This window comes from Ammodytes marinus (assembly GCF_949987685.1).
Source record: "Ammodytes marinus genome assembly, chromosome: 24".
In the NCBI taxonomy this organism is placed as follows: domain Eukaryota; kingdom Metazoa; phylum Chordata; class Actinopteri; order Uranoscopiformes; family Ammodytidae; genus Ammodytes; species Ammodytes marinus.
Window position 1 is genome coordinate 1,089,046 of NC_137228.1, and position 25,069 is coordinate 1,114,114.

General features: G+C 41.8%; 1 protein-coding gene across 1 annotated transcript in view; it reads left to right on the forward strand.

Moving 5' to 3' along the window:
* Nucleotides 1-14,027, forward strand: part of LOC307269618 (uncharacterized protein) — a gene marked incomplete at both ends in the record, with an annotated part of 33,806 nt that extends 19,779 nt beyond the window's left edge. Inside the window, 3 exons of the mRNA XM_080052616.1 lie at nucleotides 11,591-12,103; nucleotides 12,748-12,986; nucleotides 14,016-14,027. Of these exons, the coding sequence (XP_079908742.1) occupies nucleotides 11,591-12,103; nucleotides 12,748-12,986; nucleotides 14,016-14,027 (764 nt within the window). The remainder of the gene's footprint in view (nucleotides 1-11,590; nucleotides 12,104-12,747; nucleotides 12,987-14,015) is intronic.
* Nucleotides 14,028-25,069: the final 11,042 nt, after the last annotated feature.

Here is a 25,069-nt window from a genome sequence, read left to right on the forward strand (position 1 = left end):
AAACTTTATATCCACAGATGCACTGGAGTCAGCTGCATCATTTGGCATAGGCCACGCCCATTTGCGATATTATAGATTTTTCGCAAAATCGCGAAAACTGCAAAACATATTTTTCGCTACTCCTCCCATAATTTTTGGACAATTGACACCAAAGTTTGCACAGAACATCTACCGACCCACACGGAAAAAAAAATTGCTAAAGCATTTTGATCCGACCATGGATAACGAAACGGTAGCGTTTTAAATATTTCTTGATTAGCTACGTTTTACGAAAAAATTCATAAATCCAAAATCATAAGTCGGATCAAGTCCAAATTTTAGACATATGTTGGGACTACCCTTAATTGCGTTCAATAAAAAAATTGGACATTTTCGCCATAAGGGGGCGCCATAAATTAGGAAATTTCATATCTCCTAATTGGCCAGAGGAAATTTCTGAAAACTGACGGGAAACCATCAAGGGGCATACACGAGTCTATATAAAAAATATGGCCAAGAAATATTAATGTGTAAGGGACTTTTTAATAAAATTAGATATTTTTTTTTTCCATCAAAGAAAAAAGGCGGGAATGTTAGCATGTCCATTGACATTACATTGTGCAATTAGCTCCGGCGGCCATTTTGTCAAGGCTGACAATCTGCTTTTGCTCATAACTCGCCAACCACACATCGCACATTAAAAAACTTGACATCCACTTGTTCTGTGAATTGAGCTGCATCGTTCCACCGTGGCACTTTCGCGAAATTCATCCGTAAACAGCGACACCTATACAACTCCCGCACCGAACATCCCACGGTCAAAAACTTTACATCCGCAGATTCTGCGGAGTGAGCGGCCGGCGCGGCGGTTGACGACGAGTTGCGTCGGAGGCTTGGCCCCCGGTAAAAACTGCTTGCAGTTCTAGTTATTATTATTATTATTATTTGTACCTCCCTAAAACTGCGTGCACAGCCCAAACCGTAAAGGGTGCAGACATGCCAATTGCATGACTAGATCCAGGTCCGTCCGGACTACGCATACGACAAAAATTCAGACATGCCGGCCACTAGGTGGCGCTACAACGAAGGAAAACGCGTTTGGGGTCATAACTCCCACACCGAACGTCCCACAGTCAAAAACTTTATATCCACATATGCACTGGAGTCAGCTGCATCATTTGGCATAGGCCACGCCCATTTGCGATATTATAGATTTTTTGCAAAATCGCGAAAACTGCAAAACATATTTTTCGCTACTCCTCCCACAATTTTTGGACAATTGACACCAAAGTTTGCACAGAACATCTACCGACCCACACGGAAAGAAATCACGTAAAAGAATTTTGATACGACCATCGATAACGAAACGGTAGCGTTTTAAATATTTGTGGATTAGCTACGTTTTACGTAGAAATTCATAAATCCAAAATCATAACTCGGATCAAGTCCAAATTTTAGACATATGTTGGTGCTACCCTTAATTGCGTTCAATAAAAAAATTGGACATTTTCGCCATAAGGGGGCGCCATAAATTAGGAAATTTCATATCTCCTAATTGGCCAGAGGAAATTTCTTAAAACTCACGGGAAACCATCAAGGGGCATACACGAGTCTATAGAAAAAATATGGCCAAGAAATAGTAATGTTTAAGGGACTTTTTAATAAAATTAGATTTTTTTTTTTCCGTCAAAGAAAAAAGGCGGGAATGTTAGCATGTCCATTGACATTACATTGTGCAATTAGCTCCGGCGGCCATTTTGTCAAGGCTGACAATCTACTTTTGCTCATAACTCGCCAACCACACATCGCACATTAAAAAACTTGACATGCACTTGTTCTGTGAATTGAGCTGCATCGTTCCACCGTGGCAGTTTCGCAAAATTCATCCATAAACAGCGATACCTATACAACTCCCGCACCGAACATCCCACGGTCAAAAACTTTACATCCACAGGTTCTGTGGAGTGAGCGGCAGGCACGGCGCTTGACGACGAGTTGCGTCGGAGGCTTGGCCCCCGGTAAAAACTGCTTGCAGTTCTAGTTATTATTATTATTTGTACCTCCCTAAAACTGCGTGCACAGCCCAAACCGTAAAGGGTGCAGACATGCCAATTGCATGACTAGATCCAGGTCCGTCCGGACTACGCATACGACAAAAATTCAGACATGCCGGCCACTAGGTGGCGCTACAACGAAGGAAAACGCGTTTGGGGTCATAACTCCCACACCGAACGTCCCACAGTCAAAAACTTTATATCCACATATGCACTGGGTCCAGCTGCATCATTTGGCATAGGCCACGCCCATTTGCGATATTATAGATTTTTCGCAAAATCGCGAAAACTGAAAAACTGACTTTTCGCTACTCCTCCCACAATTTTTGGACAATTGACACCAGACTTTGCACAGAACATCTACCGACCCACACGGAAAGAAATCATTCGAAAGAATTGTGATCCGACCATCGATAACGAAACGGTAGCGTTTTAAATATTTGTTGATTAGCTACGTTTGACGAAAAAATTCATAAATCCAAAATCATAAGTCGGATCAAGTCCAAATTTTAGACATATGTTGGGGCTACCCTTAATTGCGTTCAATAAAAAAATTGGACATTTTCGCCATAAGGGGGCGCCATAAATTAGGAAATTTCATATCTCCTAATTGGCCAGAGGAAAATTCTTAAAACTCACGGGAAACCATCAAGGGGCATACACGAGTCTATATAAAAAATATGGCCAAGAAATATTAATGTGTAAGGGACTTTTTAATAAAATTAGATATTTTTTTTTTCCATCAAAGAAAAAAGGCGGGAATGTTAGCATGTCCATTGACATTACATTGTGCAATTAGCTCCGGCGGCCATTTTGTCAAGGCTGACAATCTGCTTTTGCTCATAACTCGCCAACCACACATCGCACATTAAAAAACTTGACATCCACTTGTTCTGTGAATTGAGCTGCATCGTTCCACCGTGGCACTTTCGCGAAATTCATCCGTAAACAGCGATACCTATACAACACCCGCACCGAACATCCCACGGTCAAAAACTTTACATCCGCAGATTCTGCGGAGTGAGCGGCCGGCGCGGCGGTTGACGACGAGTTGCGTCGGAGGCTTGGCCCCCGGTAAAAACTGCTTGCAGTTCTAGTTATTATTATTATTATTATTTGTACCTCCCTAAAACTGCGTGCACAGCCCAAACCGTAAAGGGTGCAGACATGCCAATTGCATGACTAGATCCAGGTCCGTCCGGACTACGCATACGACAAAAATTCAGACATGCCGGCCACTAGGTGGCGCTACAACGAAGGAAAACGCGTTTGGGGTCATAACTCCCACACCGAACGTCCCACAGTCAAAAACTTTATATCCACATATGCACTGGAGTCAGCTGCATCATTTGGCATAGGCCACGCCCATTTGCGATATTATAGATTTTTTGTAAAATCGCGAAAACTGCAAAACATATTTTTCGCTACTCCTCCCACAATTTTTAGACAATTGACACCAAAGTTTGCACAGAACATCTACCGACCCACACGGAAAAAAATCACGTAAAAGAATTTTGATCCGACCATCGATAACGAAACGGTAGCGTTTTAAATATTTGTTGATTAGCTACGTTTTACGTAGAAATTCATAAATCCAAAATCATAAGTCGGATCAAGTCCAAATTTTAGACATATGTTGGGGCTACCCTTAATTGCGTTCAATAAAAAAATCGGAAATTTTCGCCATAAGGGGGCGCCATAAATTAGGAAATTTCATATCTCCTAATTGGCCAGAGGAAATTTCTTAAAACTCACGGGAAAGCATCAAGTGGCATACACGACTCTATATAAAAAATATGGCCAACAAATATTAATGTGTAAGGGACTTTTTAATAAAATTAGATATTTTTTTTTTCCGTCAAAGAAAAAAGGCGGGAATGTTAGCATGTCCATTGACATTACATTGTGCAATTAGCTCCGGTGGCCATTTTGTCAAGGCTGACAATCTACTTTTGCTCATAACTCGCCAACCACACATCGCACATTAAAAAACTTGACATCCACTTGTTCTGTGAATTGAGCTGCATCGTTCCACCGTGGCACTTTCGCGAAATTCATCCGTAAACAGCGATACCTATACAACTCCCGCACCGAACATCCCACGGTCAAAAACTTTACATCCGCAGATTCTGCAGAGTGAGCGGCCGGCGCGGCGGTTGACGACGAGTTGCGTCGGAGGCTTGGCCCCCGGTAAAAACTGCTTGCAGTTCTAGTTATTATTATTATTTTAATTTTTCTCCGAGTAAAAGTGGTGCTGCAGCCCAAACCGTAAAGGGTTGGGACATGCCACTTGCGTGACTAGTTCAGACCCCCGGCCTCCCGGCCTACAAAAAAATTCAGACATGCCGGCCACTAGGTGGCGCTACAACGAAGGAAAACGCGTTTGGGGTCATAACTCCCACACCGAACGTCCCACAGTCAAAAACTTTATATCCACAGATGCACTGGAGTCAGCTGCATCATTTGGCATAGGCCACGCCCATTTGCGATATTATAGATTTTTCGCAGAATCGCGAAAACTGCAAAACATATTTTTCGCTACTCCTCCCATATTTTTTGGACAATTGACACCAAACTTTGCACAGAACATCTACCGACCCACACGGAAAAAAATCACATAAAAGAATTTTGATCCGACCATCGATAACGAAACGGTAGCGTTTTAAATATTTGTTGATTAGCTACGTTTTACGAAAAAATTCATAAATCCAAAATCATAAGTCGGATCAAGTCCAAATTTTAGACATATGTTGGGGCTACCCTTAATTGCGTTCAATAAAAAATTTGGAGAATTTTGCCATAAGGGGGCGCCATAAATTAGGAAATTTTATATCTCCTAATTGGCCAGAGGAATTTTCTTAAAACTCACGGGAAACCATCAAGGGGCATACCCAAGTCTATATAAAAAATATGGCCAAGAAATAGTAATGTTTAAGGGACTTTTTAATAAAATTTTAAAAAAAAAATTCCGTCAAAGAAAAAAGGCGGGAATGTTAGCATGTCCATTGACATTACATTGTGCAATTAGCTCCGGCGGCCATTTTGTCAAGGCTGACAATCTACTTTTGCTCATAACTCTCCAACCACACATCGCACATTAAAAAACTTGACATGCACTTGTTCTGTGAATTGAGCTGCATCGTTCCACCGTGGCAGTTTCGCCAAATTCATCCATAAACAGCGATACCTATACAACTCCCGCACCGAACATCCCACGGTCAAAAACTTTACATCCACGGATTCCGCGAAGTGAGCGGCAGGCGCGGCGCTTGACGACGAGTCGCGTCGGAGGCTTGGCCCCCGGTAAAAACTGCTTGCAGTTCTAGTTATTATTATTATTCTGTTGCCTGATTGGCTCAGTCAGCTGTCACTCCGATCTGAAATCAAGGTGTTTAACAGTTATTCCATGATCTTCTGTGTATTGCTTTATTTTCATTAGCCTGTTCAGGGTTCGACATAACGTATAGCCCGATGGCCCGGGGCCAGTAAAATCATATGCAGGGCAAGTTGATTGGCCAGTCACTGTCCCGCCCGGGCCAGTGACTGGCCAATCACAGTTCAGTATCTTTTTGTAGACTACATCATGGTTCATTGAAATGCGCGTTGAGAGTCGTAATGAAAGCAGTGTTTATTTAAGACTCAATATAATAAACCTAATATAAAATATATTTTTTAATGAAAGGCCAGTGGACAACCGATGCGTGGGCGTTTTGACAGGCGGAGCAACAAGCGGGTGCACTCTCGCTCCGTTGGCAGAGCTGCCTACCGTCCGCCTGCGAGTCGACAAATCAATCGACTTACTTTGCCCCCTTTCTTTCTTCCCACAGCAGAGGTTGAGGTGCAGAAAATGATAACTGCGCTTTTCCTTTATCTGCCGCCGTAATGTTACAGTATTTGCATCCAAGCCCCAATGGTAATACAAATGAGAGGCGTTATTTAAACGCTGTGAATGCGTCTCCGGTGATTGTGTCGGTTGTAGACAGAAACGAACGGAGGGACTCCGCTCACTGTACAGTTCCTATAGTCGCGCAGTTTGGCACTGTGTTTTCAGGCTCGAGACATTCAATCAGATCGCGGAAGTCTTTCCCATTGAAATCGCTAACGGGGAGAATATCCCCGGTTATTATTTTAGCCACAAACCACAGTTCATCTGCGCGGCGGCTCACTCGCTGGCGAGATCACACGGTGAAACGCTGCTGTGATCGGACGAAGGCATTGTGTGTTTCTAAGGTGATTTAACGTCATAGTCTTAGACGAGCGTTTAACTTATGCTGCATATTTTGCACTGCATTGTTTTTTTATCAATAGTTTGAAAAAATGGTCCCACACCGGACTCTTATGTGAAGCTGACACTTCATGGAGAAGTGACACTCCTGCAGCGCGCTCACGACCAGACGTGAACTCACATACACGGTGAAATCTCCCATTAAAAAAACGGCATAACCCACTGATTTTCGGATTTCTATTCTATTTTTAAAGTCAACTTGAGCGCAAGTGGAAAACCGGTCATTCGGTCGACACATTCACATCCCTAATGCATATAGAGAAAGTAATAAAAAACAGCCTACCACACCACAAAGAATGATCAGACCTTCATCTCTTATTTTTTTTTTATGTTTGAACATGACTTCTGCAGGTGAACTATTCATTAAACTGCCCAAATTCAAGAATAAAAACAACCATCAAACTACTGGACTTTAAAATACTGGCCGACTCTTTCAACATACTTTCAGTTGTAGGCTTCTAATTCAATATGTTTGCCTGGTTTTATATTATGTGTATGAGCAATATCAACATTTCATATAATTAACTAAAAGAAAAATAACCAAATCTAAAGGGAATATCTATTCTGTTACAGTATAGATATTCCCTTTAGATCTGGTTATCTTTCTTTATTTTTCTAATACAGGTATTATAATTATTGACACTAAATTATGAAGAAAAAAAAAGTGTGTGCAGGGCCAGTGAAAATATACAAGGGGCCAGTAAAACTCGGATCCACTGGCCCGGGGGGCCAGTGGGAAAAAAAAGTTATGTTGAACCCTGGATATACGCTCAGACTTAGGATAATAATAGCGGTGGCGATCCGGTCACAGCCTAGCTTAGCCTAGCCTAGCTTAGCCTAGCTTTCCCATTGTACAACTTCCCCTGGGCAGAAATAGACTCATACACTCTGCAAAATGAAGCGTGGGGGTTTGGATTGAGCAGCGGACCTTATAACCAGCTAGATTATACGCCGTTCCTTTTATTTGGTGATTTTTACTGGACATCAGGCCGCCGTGGTTAATGTTAAACACACGTCCTTCAACTGCTAACATGGTCGCATGTTTAGAACGTAGGCTATGGAACGTCAAACGCCCCCCTGTTCCGCAACAACAAGCTGGCCGCATTTAAACAGAGAGACGGGACTGATTGTGTCGGGAATTTTACTACCCCCCGAGGTATAAAATTCCCGGAACAATCTCTCGCACCTTTCTTCCCTCCTTCCGTAACGGTCGCATTTATACAGCAGGGCGGAGGGCCGAAATTCCAGCATATTCCCGGCTTTCACTGGCTGTGTAAAAGGTGCTAGTGACAGGAAGTTAGCCAAACTGGCCATTCCCTTTAAAGAGATTTCTTAACAATGTAAGGTTAAAGATTGCTCTGAATTATTCATCAAATCAATTTCTGTAGTTAAAGCTTTGTAATAGTGTTTTCAAATATGTGATCTGACTGGGGATAAACACTTTTTGGATGAAATTACAGAATATGGCCACCCTTTTAATTTTTTCTTTTGCTTTAACCAGACAATAATCAAACTACATGTTAAAGGGCACTAGAATACAGGAAATCACATCTAGGCTGGATTCAAACGTGCAGACTTCAGTGGACCTGCGGATTACACAGCTTTTGCGACCGTATCAGGGAAAGTCCACAATTCCTCAGGGTTTGTGTCCAAAACAAGCGTTAATCTAGTTCACTGCGGACTTCCACTTAGTCCACTGTCTTCATCATTTATTTAATCACAATGCATTGCAGTTAGGACGAGATGTATTATCAAATAAACTAAAGCAAAGAAATTACTAAAAGTAGGGTATGAGTATACAGTATCTCACAAAAGTGAGTACACCCCTAACATTTCTTCAAATATTTCATTATATCTTTCCATGCGACAACACTGAATAAATGACACTTTGATACAATGTCAAGTAGTCAGTGTACAGCTTGTATAACAGTGTAAATTTACTGTCCCCTCAAAATAACTCGACACACAGCCATTAATGTCTAAACTGTTGGCAACAAAAGTGAGTACACCCCTAAGAAAAAATGTCCAAATTGGGCCCAAAGTGTCAATATTTTGTTTTGCCATCATTATTTTCTATCACTGCCTTAACCCTCTTGGGCATGTAGTTCACTAGAGCTTCACAGGTTGCAACTGGAACCCTCTTCTACCCATTCATGACGACATCAAGGAGCTGGTGGATATTAGAGTCCTTGCGCTCCTCCATCTCCCGTTTGAGGATGCCCCAAAGATGCTCAATAGGGTTTAAGACTGGAGACATGCTTGGCCAGTCCATAACCTTTACCCTCAGCTTCTTTAGCAAGCCAGTGGTCGTTCGGAGGTGTGTTTGGGGTCGTTATCATGTTGCAGTACTGCCCTGCGGCCCAGTTTATGAAGGGAGGGGATCATGCTCTGCTTCAGTATGTCACAGTACATGTTAGAATTCAATGAACTGTAGATCCCCAGTGCTGGCAGCACTCATGCAGCCCCAGACCATGACACTCCAAACACCATGCAGTGTTTCCCCCAGCGCTTTATAGTTAAGGCGGCCGCCTTAGCAAAACCGGCCCCCCGCCTTGACTACTGACCGACCAAAAAAAAAAAAAAAATTAAATCTTTATTTTTTTTATTTTTAGTGCTGCACAATTAATGTACTAGCAAGCGCGATGTGTGATTTTTCATGGTCAGAAATGCGCGAAAGGCCGTGATTTGCGGTAAATAAATGTGCACATATGTCTCCAAGCGTTTCTCTCTGCTCAGACTATCAGCTGCTCTGTGTCGGGGGCTCTGCGCGCGCGACCGTCCCGCGCTGCGCGCGACTACGGCATGTACGCGGGAAACGAGCAGCAGCAAACCGACATTTAACCTGTGGCGATAATAAACGCAGTGCGGTTCTATGGGGATATTTAGCTGAACAGAAAGAAGTGCTCTGCAAAGCTAGACTAGTTTAAAACTCCACATCACCGTGGCAACACAACTTATCGGCTCATACAGCGCAGAGAAAAGTCTGATACATGCATGAGAGTGATGGCCCAGGCACCTTTCAGTAAGTTTACAGAAGTGCACACTGTAACTGTCTTTGAAATGCCTTTAGTCATTTTAAGGGGAAAACACTTTGTATTATTTCAATAATTGAATTATTTTTCAAACAGCATGCTTGTGTAGCCATACAAGATTTATTTTTCTGAATTTTAAATGCTGCTTTATTTTTATGTTTTAAATTTGGAAATACATGTTCCAAAACAACCAATAACCTCTGTATTTAAAAAGAAATCAAGCAAGTAGGCTAATAATAACCATATATGAATTAATCGCATCACAGTATGCCTATTGTCCACAATAATCTCACAACAGCCCCCCATCCAAAAAGGAACTTTAAAAAGCACTTTGATACACATGTTAAGTGTATGGTCCATTATTTGTATTTAGTGTGTCTGCATGGTATTGCACCAAAACAGTAGAACTTTTCTTTAATTGTATTTTGTACCGTCTGCATGTTTGCACAAAATGTGCACATAGCAAACAAAATTGCACAACTGTAAGGTCAGTGTCATTCAAATAAACAGAACCATTTCTTTAGGGCGCATTGGCATCTTTGAGCAAAATACCCCCAAAATTTTCGCCGCGGCGCTTCGCGCCGCGCCTCCTGTGCGGCTTGACAGTGACCACCTTGACTAAGACATTTCCTGGGGGAAACACTGCCATGCTTGACTCTAGGCAAGACACACTTGTCTTTGTACTCCTCACCTGGTTGCCGCTCCACACTCTTAACACCATCTGAACCAAATAAATGTATTTTGGTCTCATCAGACCACAGGACATGGTTGCAGTAATCCATGTCTGTTAAGTAAGTAAGCCGTAGTCTGTTTGTCTTCAGCAAAACTTTTTGTGGGGTTTCTTGTGCATCATCTTTAGAATAGGCTTCCTTCTGGGATGACAGCCATGCAGACCAGTATGATGCAGAGTGTGGCGTATGGTCTGAGCACTGACAGGTTGACCCCCCACCCCTTCAAGCCCTTCAGCAATGCTGGCAGCACTCATACGTCTATTTTCCAAAGCCAACCTCTGTGTACGACGCTGACCACGTGCACTCAACCTTCGTAAACTGGGCCGCAGGGTGGTATTGCAACATGATAACGACCCCAAACACACCTCCAAGATGACCAGTGGCTTGCTAAAAAAGCTGAGGGTAAAGGTTATGGCCTGGCCAAGCATGTCTCCAGACCTAAACCCTATTGAGCATCTTTGGGGCATCCTCAAACAGAAGGTGGAGGAGCGCAAGGTCTTTAATATCCACCAGCTCTGTGATGCTGTCATAAATGGGTGGAAGAGGGTTCCAGTTGCAACCTGTGAAGCTCTAGTGAACTACATGCCCAAGAGGGTTAAGGCAGTGCTGGAAAATAATGGTGGCCACACAAAATATTTACACTTTGGGCCCGATTTGTAAATTTTTTCTAAGGGGTGTACTCACTTTTGTTGCCAGCAGTTTAGACATTAATGGCTGTGTGTCGAGTTATTTTGAGGGGACAGTAAATTTACACTGTTATACAAGCTGTACACTGACTACTTTACATTGTATCAAAGTGTCATTTCTTCAGTGTTGTCCCATGGAAAGATATAAAGAAAAATGTGAAGAAATGTAAGGGGTGTACTCACTTTTGTGAGATACTGTATATTCTAATGTAAAGGAAAATACAAACAAAGCTATTAGGCTATATCATTATAAATGTACATTGTATAACATAACTATGTAGATCTTAATGCATACTTGTAGTCTAATAAACTTCCAAGATTTAGAATTGTATTTATTAGATTTCAGATCAATCAAATACAATTTGAAATCTGATAAATGAATTTGAGTATTAGATTATATCAACATAAATTAATACGTTTATTATAACCATATCACACCAACATTAAAGGAACACTACAAATTCTCAATCAGTTTTTTATTTGGGACCTTTTGAATTTCCCGAAGGACCCACTCAAATCACCAACCATCCATCCACCCACCAAGCCTAGCTCCCTATCTATTCATTTTACTCTATCTGCTTTTGTCCTCCTCCAAACTACCGTCATTATATCAGCCTTTAAAAGTCAACTATGGCCCACCTCTAATCTCGCACATCTTGTCTACAGCAAATGTTATGGAAATATGAATCTTTTCATTTACCAGCAGACAGATGATGGCACTTTGATGCAAGAAAAAGCAGCTAAAAATCCAGAGTCTCCATGTTAAGTTTGTCTTCAACATAAACTCATGTGGATTTCCTTGTGTTTGACCTTTTACCTGCAGACGTCCAGCAGCTGGTGGTGGTTAAAGAAGAGGTTCCCCCTGAGCAGCAGGAGTGGAGCCCCAGTCTGGACCAGGAGGAGCCACCACCAGAGCCCCCACACATTAAAGAGGAACAGGAGGAAGTGTGGAGCAGTCAGGAGGGAAAGCAGCTTCAAGATATCAAGTTCCCCTTCACTCCTGTAACTGTGAAGAGTGAAGATTGTGAAGAGACTGAAGACAGTGGAGAAAAGCCCTTGAAATACCACTGGATTTCTGGATGTCAGCTCAACAAAACACTTGACGTTGTTGGTCCTTGGTCCTCACAGCTTCATCAAAGACTAACTGAACAGATGGAAACAGCAGCTGATGGAGAGGACAGTGGAGGACCAGAACCAGCCAGGAACTCCCATCCAGATCCACATTCACAACCTGAGACTGAAGACCAGCCTGAAGACTCCTCTAAGTCTGAAGACAGGGGTGATGAGTCTGAGGAGACCAGAGAGCTTCAGTTGGGTTTAAAGAGTGATATAAAAGGTAATACTGGAGAGAAAGTACACAGCTGCCCTGAGTGTAAGAAACAATTAAATATGAAAGGGACATTTGACAGAACACATAGTCATCCGCACTGGAAAAAAAAGTCAAAAGCTGTGATGTTTGTGAGCAAAGATTCACTTGGTAAGATCAACTCAGAAGACACAAGACACAGTGTGTTGGCCTTCAGTACTCTCAGCTTCATAATAACCAAACTGAACATATAGAAACGGCAGCTGATGGAGTGTAGGAAAAGATTTAGTGTACAGTCTACAAAACTTATTTTTACAGTCAAAACAAAACAGCTGGGTAATGTAGCGGTATTAATATAAAGTAATATGCACCTAAAGATGCAACATAAATGGCCCAATTTCCTAAAGAAAACAATACATTAACGAGGAAGGACACACAACAATGCAATACGACAGATTGAGGGGAAACGGGAGGTACAGACATTTAAGAGGGTACAGACAAGGCGATGTGCAGGTCATTTCCACTGGAAACCTGAATAAGAATGACAATGAATACAAACATAACTAAGATAGAACTTACGAATACAAAGTTTATATTAAAGTGCATTTTTAACTCTGTTACACATATGCTTTGAACACAGCTTTTAATGTGTGTGTCTGTTGTTTCTTTGACAGGAGAGCTGCTTGCTGTGGACTCCCTCCTGAGTCAGACTGGAGCCCTGATGATGGACCCTGACACTGAGGAGACAGAGGACATGATGGAGGAAGAAGCTGGTTCCACTCAAGCAGGTCTCCTCCATGAGCCACATTCCTCTGCCTCCTCCCAGCCTGCTGAATCCTCCTCTCAGCCTGCTGCCTCCATACCACCACCAGATGTCTCCTCACCACCACAGACACCTGCTGATGACTCTGGGGTACGTATAAAATGTGTAATAATGCATAAATACAGTAATAAAATAAGTGTCTGTGCTGTCCCCACTTAACTGCTCTTACATGTTGCTGCTCATCTGGGCTCAGCGGAAAACTCGCCGGAATGTTTTCATTATTATCATTATTATTAGTGCTTTAAGAGCGAGGGAGAGAGTAGAGAAGGGACAGTTGTGTGAACAGTTACACAATCAACTGCGCGGATCACGTGACCTACTTTCATCGCAGTGTCCAGCTGTCGTTAAGTCTTTAACATGTTGCCAACTGCCGAGTTTTTCCGCTTTATTTGCAGACTTTCCGCCGTAGCGCTAAGGCTGTTAAAGTCCAGAGAGACACATCTTGCAACTTTAAAAACACATTCAATAGGCCACTGCATATCTATAACAAAGCGAATCTTGTTGTTATATGGCAACAAAGAAAGTTTGTAAAGTGAATTTTTAAATGTGTAAATAGGCCTAGTTAATTTGTAAACTACCTGGTCAGCATTTTCTGTTCATTTTGCCTCTTTCAGAATAGTATATTATGCAAATTAGCTGATTATGTCATCTAGCTACTACTAGTTACTTTTGGGCCAATAACAATTTTCCTTACAGAGGAGTCAGCAGAGATAGAGGAGGAACAATAAGAGGGCTCAGATGTAGAAGAGGTTGTGGTGAAAATGGCCTTTTACTAAAGGAATGTCTGAAGGATTTCACATGGTGATGCCAAATCAAAAACACAATGAACTGTATCATCTGTTGTCAGTGTGGTCCAAAACATGCTGGAAATACAATATCAGTAGGCCTCATATAGTTCAAATTGGGAAAAATGTGAATAGATGCGTTCCAGCTCCATTTAATGTGTCCCCCTAAATGTTCTGCTTGCGCCCCTAAAATGTTGTCTGGAGCCCTGGACTTAATTAACTGATAAATAAAACTTTTGCCGTGGTCGTTCGGCTATGAACCTGGTGCACTTTGAGAGTAAAATGAAGAATTTAAATATGAGGAATTTTGTGTGAACAACTGTTTCCTGTGTAGTATGCCTACTAATTTTTGGAATAATTTGGCAACACTGGGTCAGATGAATAAGAAGCTATTGAAGAAAGACATGGATTTTCCATAAAAATATTAATATAAAATAGAATATTATGAAAATAAACATCCACAAAGTTGTGATCTTTCTATCTTATAAATGTAAAGTAATGTATTCTAAACGTTTTTTAAATACACTCAATATCTCAATAGATTAAATCATAGTTTATTTCTGTCATCAGAATACTGAGGAAAGTTTAAAAGAATGAAAAACATGGTTCAGTATTCCTCCTCTCCTCTGTCTGTATCCTGCTATAGGGAGGAGGGGCTGCTAACACTAGTCTCAGTTAGCAGCGCTATACAAGTATGCATTATTTTATGATTCATGGCAAAGACAGACAGCTTGATTTATTTAGCTAGTTAACTGCTGAGCTAGCGTGCTGTTCTTCTCTGGGCCGACATAAGAGATTAAAATATTGCGTGTTCACGTTTAATGCAGGTTGAACAGGTGTAGCCTACTGATTTGACAATATTGGGCTTACAACTTATGTTTTATTTCACTTACTTGCAGTTACAACGAGCATATTTCATGTCAACTCTGGTCCTCACGTTTTTAGCGTATTTCACCGAAACGCTCGTCCACCGTGAGTGATGCACCGCGAGTGCATGCTTGTTTGTGCACCGCTGACACACACACACACACACACACACACACACAAACACACACACACACACACACACACACACACACACACACACACACACACACACACACACCACAGCGTGGAGCAGGCAGATTATTCAGAGACGCGAGGGTGGGGGTCTTCTTAGATCTTGAACTCCCTCAGTTAAACTGACTTTATTGAACAGTATAAGATGAGAATTCAGTTTAACATTTATGCGACAGAGGCAAATGGAAAGAGAAAGAGTAATGTTTGTTTTTCTTGTGGAGTAGAGGTGCAAGAGTAGCCGGCTGGAAATGCTTTCACGCACGGCCGGCCGGCGGCCTGCGCTAACAGAAAACACTGTGCACCTACTCAGCCTCAGTTCTTCATGTCAGGTCTAGAATATAATCTTTCATCTTGGGAATCTCAGGAATTTGATCGAGTTTGAAGAAAGTAATTGTATTCTGAATCATTTGGAGCTGTATTCTTGCCCAGCTCGCTCAGTTTGTTCTTCATATATAATCTTTCAGTTAGGGCCTTTTTTCGGGGCGAGAGAGAAAACGCTGTGAGCAGCGGAGGAAAAAGCTGTTTGTCATCTTGTCCACTGGCACTGTCAGGCAACACTGGTTTCACTGTTTAGGCAAGGCAAGGCAATTTTATTTATAAAGCACATTTCAGGCATAGGGCCACTCAAGGTGCTTCACAGGGTTGCAATCAAATAAAGAATACAAATACAAAAAAGGAACCAATTTAAAACATGGATAAAAATACAACATTTAAATAAAATAATTAAAAAAAATAAAAAATAAAAAAATTACAGGTTAAAAGGGAAACAAGAACGTTTTGAGACCCGATTTAAAAGAGCTGAGAGTCTCAGCGGACCTCAGACTCTCTGGCAGTCCGTACCAGACATTGGGCGCATAAACGCTGAATGCCGCCTCTCCCTGTTTAGTCCTAGCTCTGGGGACATTTAAAAGACCTGTCCCAGACGACCTAAGGGCTCTGGGCGGCTCATAACCAGGGTTCGTACAGATGCTTGAAAGTCTGGAAAATGCTTGATTTTCAATCGAGCTTTTTCAAGGTTTGAAATGTGCTTGAAATCTGAACACTGTGCTGGAAAATGCTGGATTTTCTCTTTATTGACCAGTGTCGTAATTCATCAAATTCTTTCATTTTTTTATTCTGTAAATTAAAAAAAAAATCTGTCGCAATGTTTTCTTCGCCGCCGTCTTGTATGCACGAGTGCAGTTGCTCCCCGTGTTTTCTTTCCTGGGACACGCGCCACACCTGGCGATCGCTCCAGGAATTATCCAGAACCACGAGTCGCTGCTCATGGACCTATTGCTCCCGATACTTCCATATCAGATATCCGTTTCCATTTGGTTATGACGAGGCCCTAATAACCGACAGGCATAGGCTACTGTACGGTCTGCTTAAAGTACCTCCAGCTGTACACAATGGGGGAATCGGCACTTAGAGTTCCTGCCAAAGGTAAATCAGTTGAGAATTTTTTTTCGTTAAAACGTATCGGACTATGTCACTCTGGTTGACTGTTCAATCATGTTCTTCTTTGCAAGTTACACCAAATCCCGAGTTTGTATGTGTAATTGACTTGTTAAATAAATAGCATGCTAAATTGATGCTCAACACCGTTAGCAATTAGCTGACCAGCTAGTTTTCAATAATGTATTGCTCCAAATTCATGTTGTTAGCTAGATAACGTAAGCTTGGGGGTTACTTCATTGTAACGTGATGTTACACTCATGCGAGGAAATTGAGACCTCCGCGAACGTTTGGAGTAGGGTTGCTGGACGGGTCCCGGGATTTCGGGATTCCCGTGAAATGAGTCAGTCCGGGAGTACCGGAAATTGGCCGCGGGACCCGTCCTCCCGTTTTTTTTTTTTTTTTTCGTTTTTTTTGAGGGGGGATATATTTTTAAATATTATTTAGACAGGCAGGCATACGAAATACCAGCGCCTCTACAATACTGAAAGTGCTGTGTCCGAGGAAGAGTCTGATGATACCCAAGAATATGCGTATCAGCCAGAGCCAAGCGAGCAGACGATGACCCAGAGCCTGACTGCACATCTGCAGCAGGCAGTCATTAGCCTTGTTAGAGATGTCGCCGTCTTGCTCAGACCTGCGCAATTATGACGCTCGGCTTGCTGAGCGCACAGCATTTTTGTTGTGCGCTCAGCAAGACGGGCTTCATAGTTGCGCAGGTCTGAGCAAGACGGCTCCAAGTCGAACGAGGCTAATGACTGCATGCAATGTCCCGAGCCAGACCAGAAGTATGGGAATGACCTCCACAAAATAATTTCAAAAGAGTTTGCGCTCTTCGAGGCAACCAAAGAGCGACCCAAACACCTGCAGCAGCTCTACTCTGCACTTTCCACCATACAGCCGACGTCCGTGGAAGAAAGAGCGTTCTCGGTGTGCGGTCAGTTCGTGACAAAGCTCAGAAACAGGCTGAGCATGTTTCTTGAAGTCACACTTCATGAAAATAAAAGAAAGGAAAGCTGGAAAGTAATCTTGCTTAGCGTGTCAGTTTGAATAGGCTGTTAGTTCTGTCATGTCTTATTTCACACGTTAAGAGCAATCGGTAGTGCATTTTTTGTTATTTGCCTATCCTTTGGAAAATATTCAATTTAAACTGATTTCGTTCATAGAAATAAAAATAGATTGTTTGAAATACATTTGTTCGCCAAACACCGTTTTTTGGCCATGTTTTGATATTGAACCTCTGTGAAACATTTTTTGTATTTTCTTCATAAAAACACCGTTTTCAATAGGCCTATTTAACTTCTGGAAAATATTTTGCCTAATTTGAATGGCTTTTCTTCATGTTATTTAAGTAGAAATAAAACGTGATGTAATATAGCGGTGTTCTGCTGCATTTATTTATCTATTGGCATTGATTTAGTCCCATTAAAGTAGTATTAAAGGGCAATAATGGTTTCAACGGGAAATCCCGGGAAATCCCGTGAGGAGCTCTGAAATCCCGGGATTTGAAAAGGGGCCATTTCGGGAAATTTCAGCAACCCTAGTTTGGAGACAGTTTAGAGACTCCCTCGCGACTGCAGTCTCCAACTTGTCGCAAACAGTCGCAGCCCAGTGAGATACGGGCTTAACAGACATGAGTGCCGTGACTTCCTCTTTCTGAACGCGCATTAACGTTATACTTTGATGTGCACTGTGCATTCGAAGCGTGAGGCGAGCCCCCTCCCTGCACCTTCTCTATGTGTGTTGATAGCGTGCCAAGTTTCCGCTGATAAGAATTGTGTCCCCGCCGGCCGGTGAGCGCGCAATCGCGCATGCATCAAACATATTAACGCTTCAATTTCACTCTAGTAAATTCAGAAGTTCTTTGGATCGTTTTGTACATTGTTTTTGGTACATTTGTTTGAAAATTAGGTTTGCAAAGTTATTAATGGCTCATCCGCCAATAAAAATGCTTTTATTCTTCTGTGTAATTAACTGTATCCTATGTATTGCACATTTATAGCACTTTTCATAACACAAATTAAGGTAGCATAGAGGAGGGAGCCTACTAAAATAAAATATCTGGGTTGGTCCCCAGATGTTTTTATTTTAGTAGGTTGGTTTGCATTGGTGTTGAACTGTTCCCTACTTGTTTTCTTCTTTGAATAAAGCCTAATGCTGCTAGTAAAATACCACCAGCCACTCAACCCTCAATAGTAGACATGATATAGAATAATTACCTTTATTACAGTTTAACCAAATGTTTTAACAATAGGCTACAGGAGATATTTGAAAGCACTACACATGCATTGTAGGCTATTCAATTAAATTTGTGTCAGCGGAACCGTGAATGTTCTCCTTTTTTTCATTAAAATGAATGCAGAAAAGGCACACATTGCTTCATAAAAATTCACCAGAATGCAGGAAATTAAGTGTTTAATGCTCAAAGATTTTTGGGGGGGACCCCCAGACCTCCACTTCTAATGTGTCCACACCCAATGTTTACTTAAAACTTGTCCTACGACTTTGCAATTCATGAATTAGTTTATTTTAATAAGATTTTTGATGTTTTATCACATTTTCCAATTGTCTTTATTTCTGATTTATTATAAACAATATGTAAACTTGCAGGACACTAGCAAAAATAATTGGCTGGGAGAGAGGACACTGCAGCAGCACTGATATAGAGTGACAATATGCTCCATCTCATGTGATATTGCTCAAGTATAGTCATGTTGTTATTAACCTGATAGATGGTCATTTTTGGCATATGAACTAAACTGATAAAGGTCTCCTTAGGGCCATACTGCAATTTGGTGATTGTCCATACACATTATATTATGAACACTCCCATTTTACAGATAAGGCAATGTATGAAATCATAAGCATTTATTTATATACTGTATATATTTAAAGCTTCGGCTTCCTTGAAAAAGTTGACATTGTATCTTGAAAGTGCTGGAAAAGTGCTTGAATTTTACTCTTAAAAAGCTGTACGAACCCTGATAACGTATCAGCAGATCAGTAATGTATTTTGGCCCTAAACCATTTAAGGCTTTGTAGACCATCATCAATATTTTAAAATCAATTATTTGAGTGACAAGAAGCCAGTGTAAAGACCTAAGAACTGGGGTAATGTGATCTACTTTTTTGGTCCTAGTGAGGACTCGAGCAGCAGCGTTCTGAATTAGCTGAAGCTGTCTGATTGATTTTTTAGGAAGGCCTGCAAAGACACTATTACAGTAGTCAAGTCTACTAAAAATAAATGAATGGACAAGTTTTTCTAAGTCCTGCTGAGATATTAGCCCTTTAATTCTCGATATATTTTTAAGGTGGTAGTAGGCTGACTTAGTAATTTGATGTGTTTTTTGAAATTCAAGTCGGAATCTATCACTACTCCAAGATTTCTAGCTTGGTGTGTGCTTTCTAACATAACAGATTTAAGCTGTGCGCTGACTTTTGATTGTTCATCCCTGGCACCAAAGACAATTACTTCAGTTTTGTCGCTGTTTAATTGAAGAAAGTTTTGGCACATCCAGTCATTGATTTGTTCAATGCATTTACTTAGTGCTTGAATCGGACTATAGTCTCCTGGTGATATGGTTATGTAAATTTGTGTGTCGTCTGCATAATTATGGTAGCATAATTTGTTTTTGTTCATAATCTGAGCTAGCGGTAGCATTTATATGTTAAACAGAAGAGGCCCAAGAATGGAACCTTGGGGGACCCCGCATGTAATATTTGTTGGCTCGGTTTAGGCAAAATAAGTTTCTCTTCCATCTTCTGGGTTGCCAAGGAGTCCCGATGATCTACTCTCTGATTGGCCCGTTGATAAAAACGCAGATGACATCCTGACTCTTTTCTGAAAAGTTGAGCCTTTTTCAACTCTAAACGCTTGAAGCGGCAGCACTAAAAGGGTGAAACGCTCGGGAAAAGGACGCTGGGCACTGCAGCTTTTTTCCGAGACGCTCGCCTCTCATTGGGAATCAATGACGCTTGTGCGCGAAAAAGGCGTTAGGTGGACCCCGGCCCTTAAAGTATAAGTTGTGGACATTACATTTACTTTATAAAGGCAGTAAACTACTAGGTAAAGTGTGTTTAACATATTTAAAGGTTCACCTAGACTCAACTAACAAATTAACTGACTCGTGGGGTCTACTCTACAGGCCACTAAATGATATGTGTAACCGGTTAGTAAATCCTAACTCTATAGGAAAAATCAAAAAACGTTTTTCATCTTTTAGGTTTTGAAAATGACTTCAATGTGTTCTGGAAATTGTTGTCTTTTATTATCATGTAATAATTTCCTATGGAGAAAGGAATCAAAATATTGTTTGAGGGGTAATGAAGGAGGGTTAGCTCAATAAGGGTTAAACAGCATCTAAGAATGGTATGTCGATTAGAATACTGGGGATGAGGAATGAGTCACCAGTTTCTAGAACAACAGTCAAATAAAAACACTATAGACCCCTTATCAGTCTACGTCACACAGCGTCACTCCCCGCTCTACTGCGCATGTCAGCCGCAGAAAGAGACAAGAGCGACACGAGCCACAATCATGTCTTGTTGTGCTGTTGGATGCACAAACCGTTTATTTTTTGTTTGAATGGTGATAAAGCTAGTAAATGCCCAAATGCACCGCTGTATAATTACATAAATGAGTTGTGAAATCTTTACAATAAGGACAGTGACCGGAGACGAGGCTATAGCAATGGAAAGCAATGGAGGCTTATTTACAATGACCCAGACGTTATACATCTCCGTCCTCTTGGTTTGACTAAGCAGTAGGGGTTTGCACGTGTACACGTGTACACGGCGGATGCAGCGCGCGCATCCGCCGTGTTGATAAACAAATAAGCCCCTTATAAGGCTCAGGCCTCACATAATTCTATGAATCTTGAATAAAGAAATAACTAGAGGCTAGATAACACTGTACTCTTGGGTTACTTAATAAATAACTCAAACTGAGCTATGCATTCATAATATACAGAAACAAATATCCTAGAGTCACATACAGAATATTCCACTCAGACAAAATAAACAAACTCCTGAGGCCTGTTTCAGGTAGCTGGTTTTGAGGCAACCCAGAGTTTGTTCGCTCTGAGTTAGTGGAAACTCTGGGTTTTTCGTTTCAGGTAGCAGGTTCAGCGCAACCGAGAGTCAGTTACTGCGGCAACATACGCCATGGGTCTAACCTGCTCGCGAGGTGGTTAGACCTACCCTGAGTTTGTTTTAATTTTACGCTGCAGCTCCGACTGAAGAAAGAGTGTCACTGTCACACGCGTCCCTGTACAGTTTGAAGCAAAATCACTCCATAGAAATCTCCATCGGGATGTTTTTATCATTTCCTGATGATTTTACGTTTGACCGTTCATTCATCTGATCAGTAGCCTTGTTCTCAGCCCTCGGTCCGTTCATATAGGCGGCCACCTTACACATCGTGACATGCTCTACATTCAGATTAATAAACCTATTTGTATTGTATGGTTTTTAACGTCTGTGCCACTGAACAGATTTATGTCAGGTGGATTCATGTAACGCTGCGGCTGCACGCGATCGTTACTGTTCACTTGTGCGATCCTAAAGTCACAGACGAGCCTCGTTAAATAGGCTAATATGAATATAATAATGATATGATAATTTAAACTGTTATCACTTGAGGAAAATGGATCTGGTAATAAATCAATCAGGCTCTTCAATGGAAACTGTCACCTAATGTGTCTGTTTACTGCACAGTATTAGGCTATAGCTTGCCAACATATTATACAGCGATAAAACACTGTCAGCAATGCTGTGCCGCGCCAGCTTAATACTTTACTGCTGATATGCGTAACTTTTTAAAATAGACTATGGCTTCTCATACGGAAGCAAAATTATTCTCCTGACAAAAAATGTTTGCTCTGTTTTTTTCTTAAAGCTGCAGTTGAGAGTTTTTTTACTGTAATATTTGGCAAAACTGTCATAATAGCCATTCAGCTATATGTAGTTGAAGTGGTCTGAAAATATTTTCACTTTGCTCCCCCCTGCCTCTGTGTGCTGCCCCCCAAAATTGCCACGGCTCATGTTAATTTTGACCAATCAGAGCGAGATCTCCAGTCAGATTCTCCGTTCTTATTGGCTGTGGGACCTTGGCAACGACGTTGATGCGTCAGTTGCGTGAGCGTTCACGACCCTAGCAGTCTGACACTAGCCTACTGTTTGGTACAAGGCTACTACGGCGGACAGCGAGTAGCAATGTCTTCACAAACGAACCCTCAATTTACCATTCCCAGGATACTAACAACTAACACCGCTAAGACAGCAAAAAAACGAGGAAAGACGAATGTTGAAAAGTTAACTGCTGAAAGGGAGACGGAGAGAGCTTGAAAAAAAGTACACCGGCCATGTCTTCTTGCCCTATCACATCAAGACCTCTCCGACCGCGACCTCGTCCCCTTCCTCTGCCTGCCGCTGGCCCCATATAGCCCTCGTCCTGTGATCAGTGTTGCCAACTCAAAGCGATTTTGTCGCTATATTTAGTGACTTTTCAGCCCCCCTGGCGACTTTTTTTTTTTAAAACAGCGACAAGCGACAAATCTAGCTTTTTTTTCTGGTGTTATTGGTGACTTTTTTCGCCAAAGCAAGTATCATCTCTTCTCATCGAGCAGCGGGAGCACTGACACGCAGCCCGCTCCTCGCGCAGCAGCCCCGAGCTGAGAGGTGTATCTCCTGCTCTGACCACAGCTGGGAGGGGCTGCTGCGCGAGGACCGGGCCGTCTGTCAGTGCTTTGTGACGGGGGACGGGCCAGGAGGCTCCCGCTGCTCGTTGAGAAGCGTTAAAAGTGATATTTGCTCCGGCGAAAAAGTCACCAATTACACCAGAAAAAAAGCTAGATTTGTCGCTTGTCGCTGTTTTGAAAAAAAAGTCGCCAGGGGGGCTGAAAAGTAGCTAAATATAGCGACAAAATCGCTAAGTTGGCAACACTGCCCGAGCAGCCCCTCCCAGCTGCGGTCAGAGCAGGAGCATAGATAGTAGGAGATACACACACACACACCTCTCCGCTCTGTTACAATTAGTTTGCTATCTTGCCTGGCTGTTACAGCTACTTTTGTTAGGCCTACCAGCACACTTACAATGATTTTAAAGCTCCCATATTATACACTTTTCGGTTCTATTATACACCATATTATATGGTCTTAGTGGTCCCTAATACGTTTTTCTTTAATTGTTTGCTGAAAAAAACTTTCAGATAATTTATTGTACTATGCTGATGTTCAGCTAATCTCACAATGGCCTATTTTTTAAAAAAGAGTTGCAGGTCCCCTCGTAAATATACAATCTTTGAGCTCCCCCCGCCCCCTGTCCGGAAGCGAAGCCAGATACGCCTCGCCCTCTGTCTGTCAGGGCCGTGGACCAATAAGAAATAGGGGTGTGGGCTGCACAGTGGAAGCTTCTGGCTTTACGGTTTGTGAGGTCAGAAAAGGGGATAATTCTGACTGGAGTGTTTTTGGGGGGAGGGGTGGGGGTTTCAGAAAAGGGGAGAGTGAGAAAAGGAGAGATTGTTATTTTTTTTGATATTTTGGCAGTCTCTAGGCACACCGTGGACGCATGGATATGTTGGAACACATTTAAAAAGTGCATTTAGCATAATATGGGACCTTTAAGCTAACATACATGGTATGTCTGTGATTAAAATGTATGCTCAATATGTACGTATGTAGTTATCATTACTAATGTGTAATCACCTCGGAATCGGACATGGTGTTTGTCTCCTGTCAATGTAACTGAATTCACATGAACGCGCGTAGCTGTCGTTCAGAGGGAGGAGCTACAGCAGGTAGAGCGTTGGGAAAACAGCCGTTGGGATCCCAACGGCTGAAATTATCAACTGCAGCTTTAATTGCCGAGGAGATTAGATCATGTTATGATTAGATCATGTTATGCGACAATATCCCAATTAATTCTTCTCCATACCATATGCTCATTCGTTAATATTTTTAACTCTAGTGGGAGAAGCGGTGTTTTTTTTTCTTTTTTGAGAAGTGGAAGGATCAATCATTTGTTTCTCCTGTTTCCATGGTGAATCATGTTATCAGCGATCCATTGACGATGGCTTTTACGCACACGCTCCACCCAGAGTGAACACGCTCAGAGTTGATTGACCCAACGCTGATCCACTGTTCTGAGGCCTGTTTCAGGTAGCTGGTTTTACATACTCTGAGTTAAATCCTGCGCTCTGAGTTGGTCAACTCAGAGCGCAGGGTTGACGAGCAACTCTGGGTTTTCGGTTTCAGAACAGTGGATCAGCGTTGGGTTAATCAACTCTGAGCGTGTTCACTCTGGGTTGATCGCGTGCGTAAAAGCCATCGTTAATGGTTCACTGATAACATGATTCACCATGGAAACAGTAGAAACAAATGATTGATCCTCCCACTTCCCCACTTCTCAAAAAAGAAAAGAGAAAAAAAATCTCCGCTCCTCCCACTAGTGTTAGACATATTAACGAATGATCTTATGGTATGGAGAAGAATTAATGGGGATATTGTCTCATAACTCTAATCTAATCTCCTCTGCAATTCAGCAAATTTTTTGTCAAAAGAATCATTTCGCTTCCGTATGGGAAGCCATAGTCTATTTAAAAAAGTTACGCATATCAGCAGTAAAGTATTAAGCTGGCGCCGCACAGCATTGCTGAGAGTGTTTTATATTCGCTGTATAATATGTTGGCAAGCTATAGCCTAATACTGTGCAGTAAACAGACGGTCGCTTCTTTTAAATGGGGAGTGAAAGACATTAACATCAGACACATTAGGTGACAGTTTCCATTGAAGAGCCTGATTGATTTATTACCAGATCCATTTTCCTCAAGTGATCACAGTTTAAATTATTATATAATTTTTATATTCATATTAGGCTATTTAACGAGGCTCGTC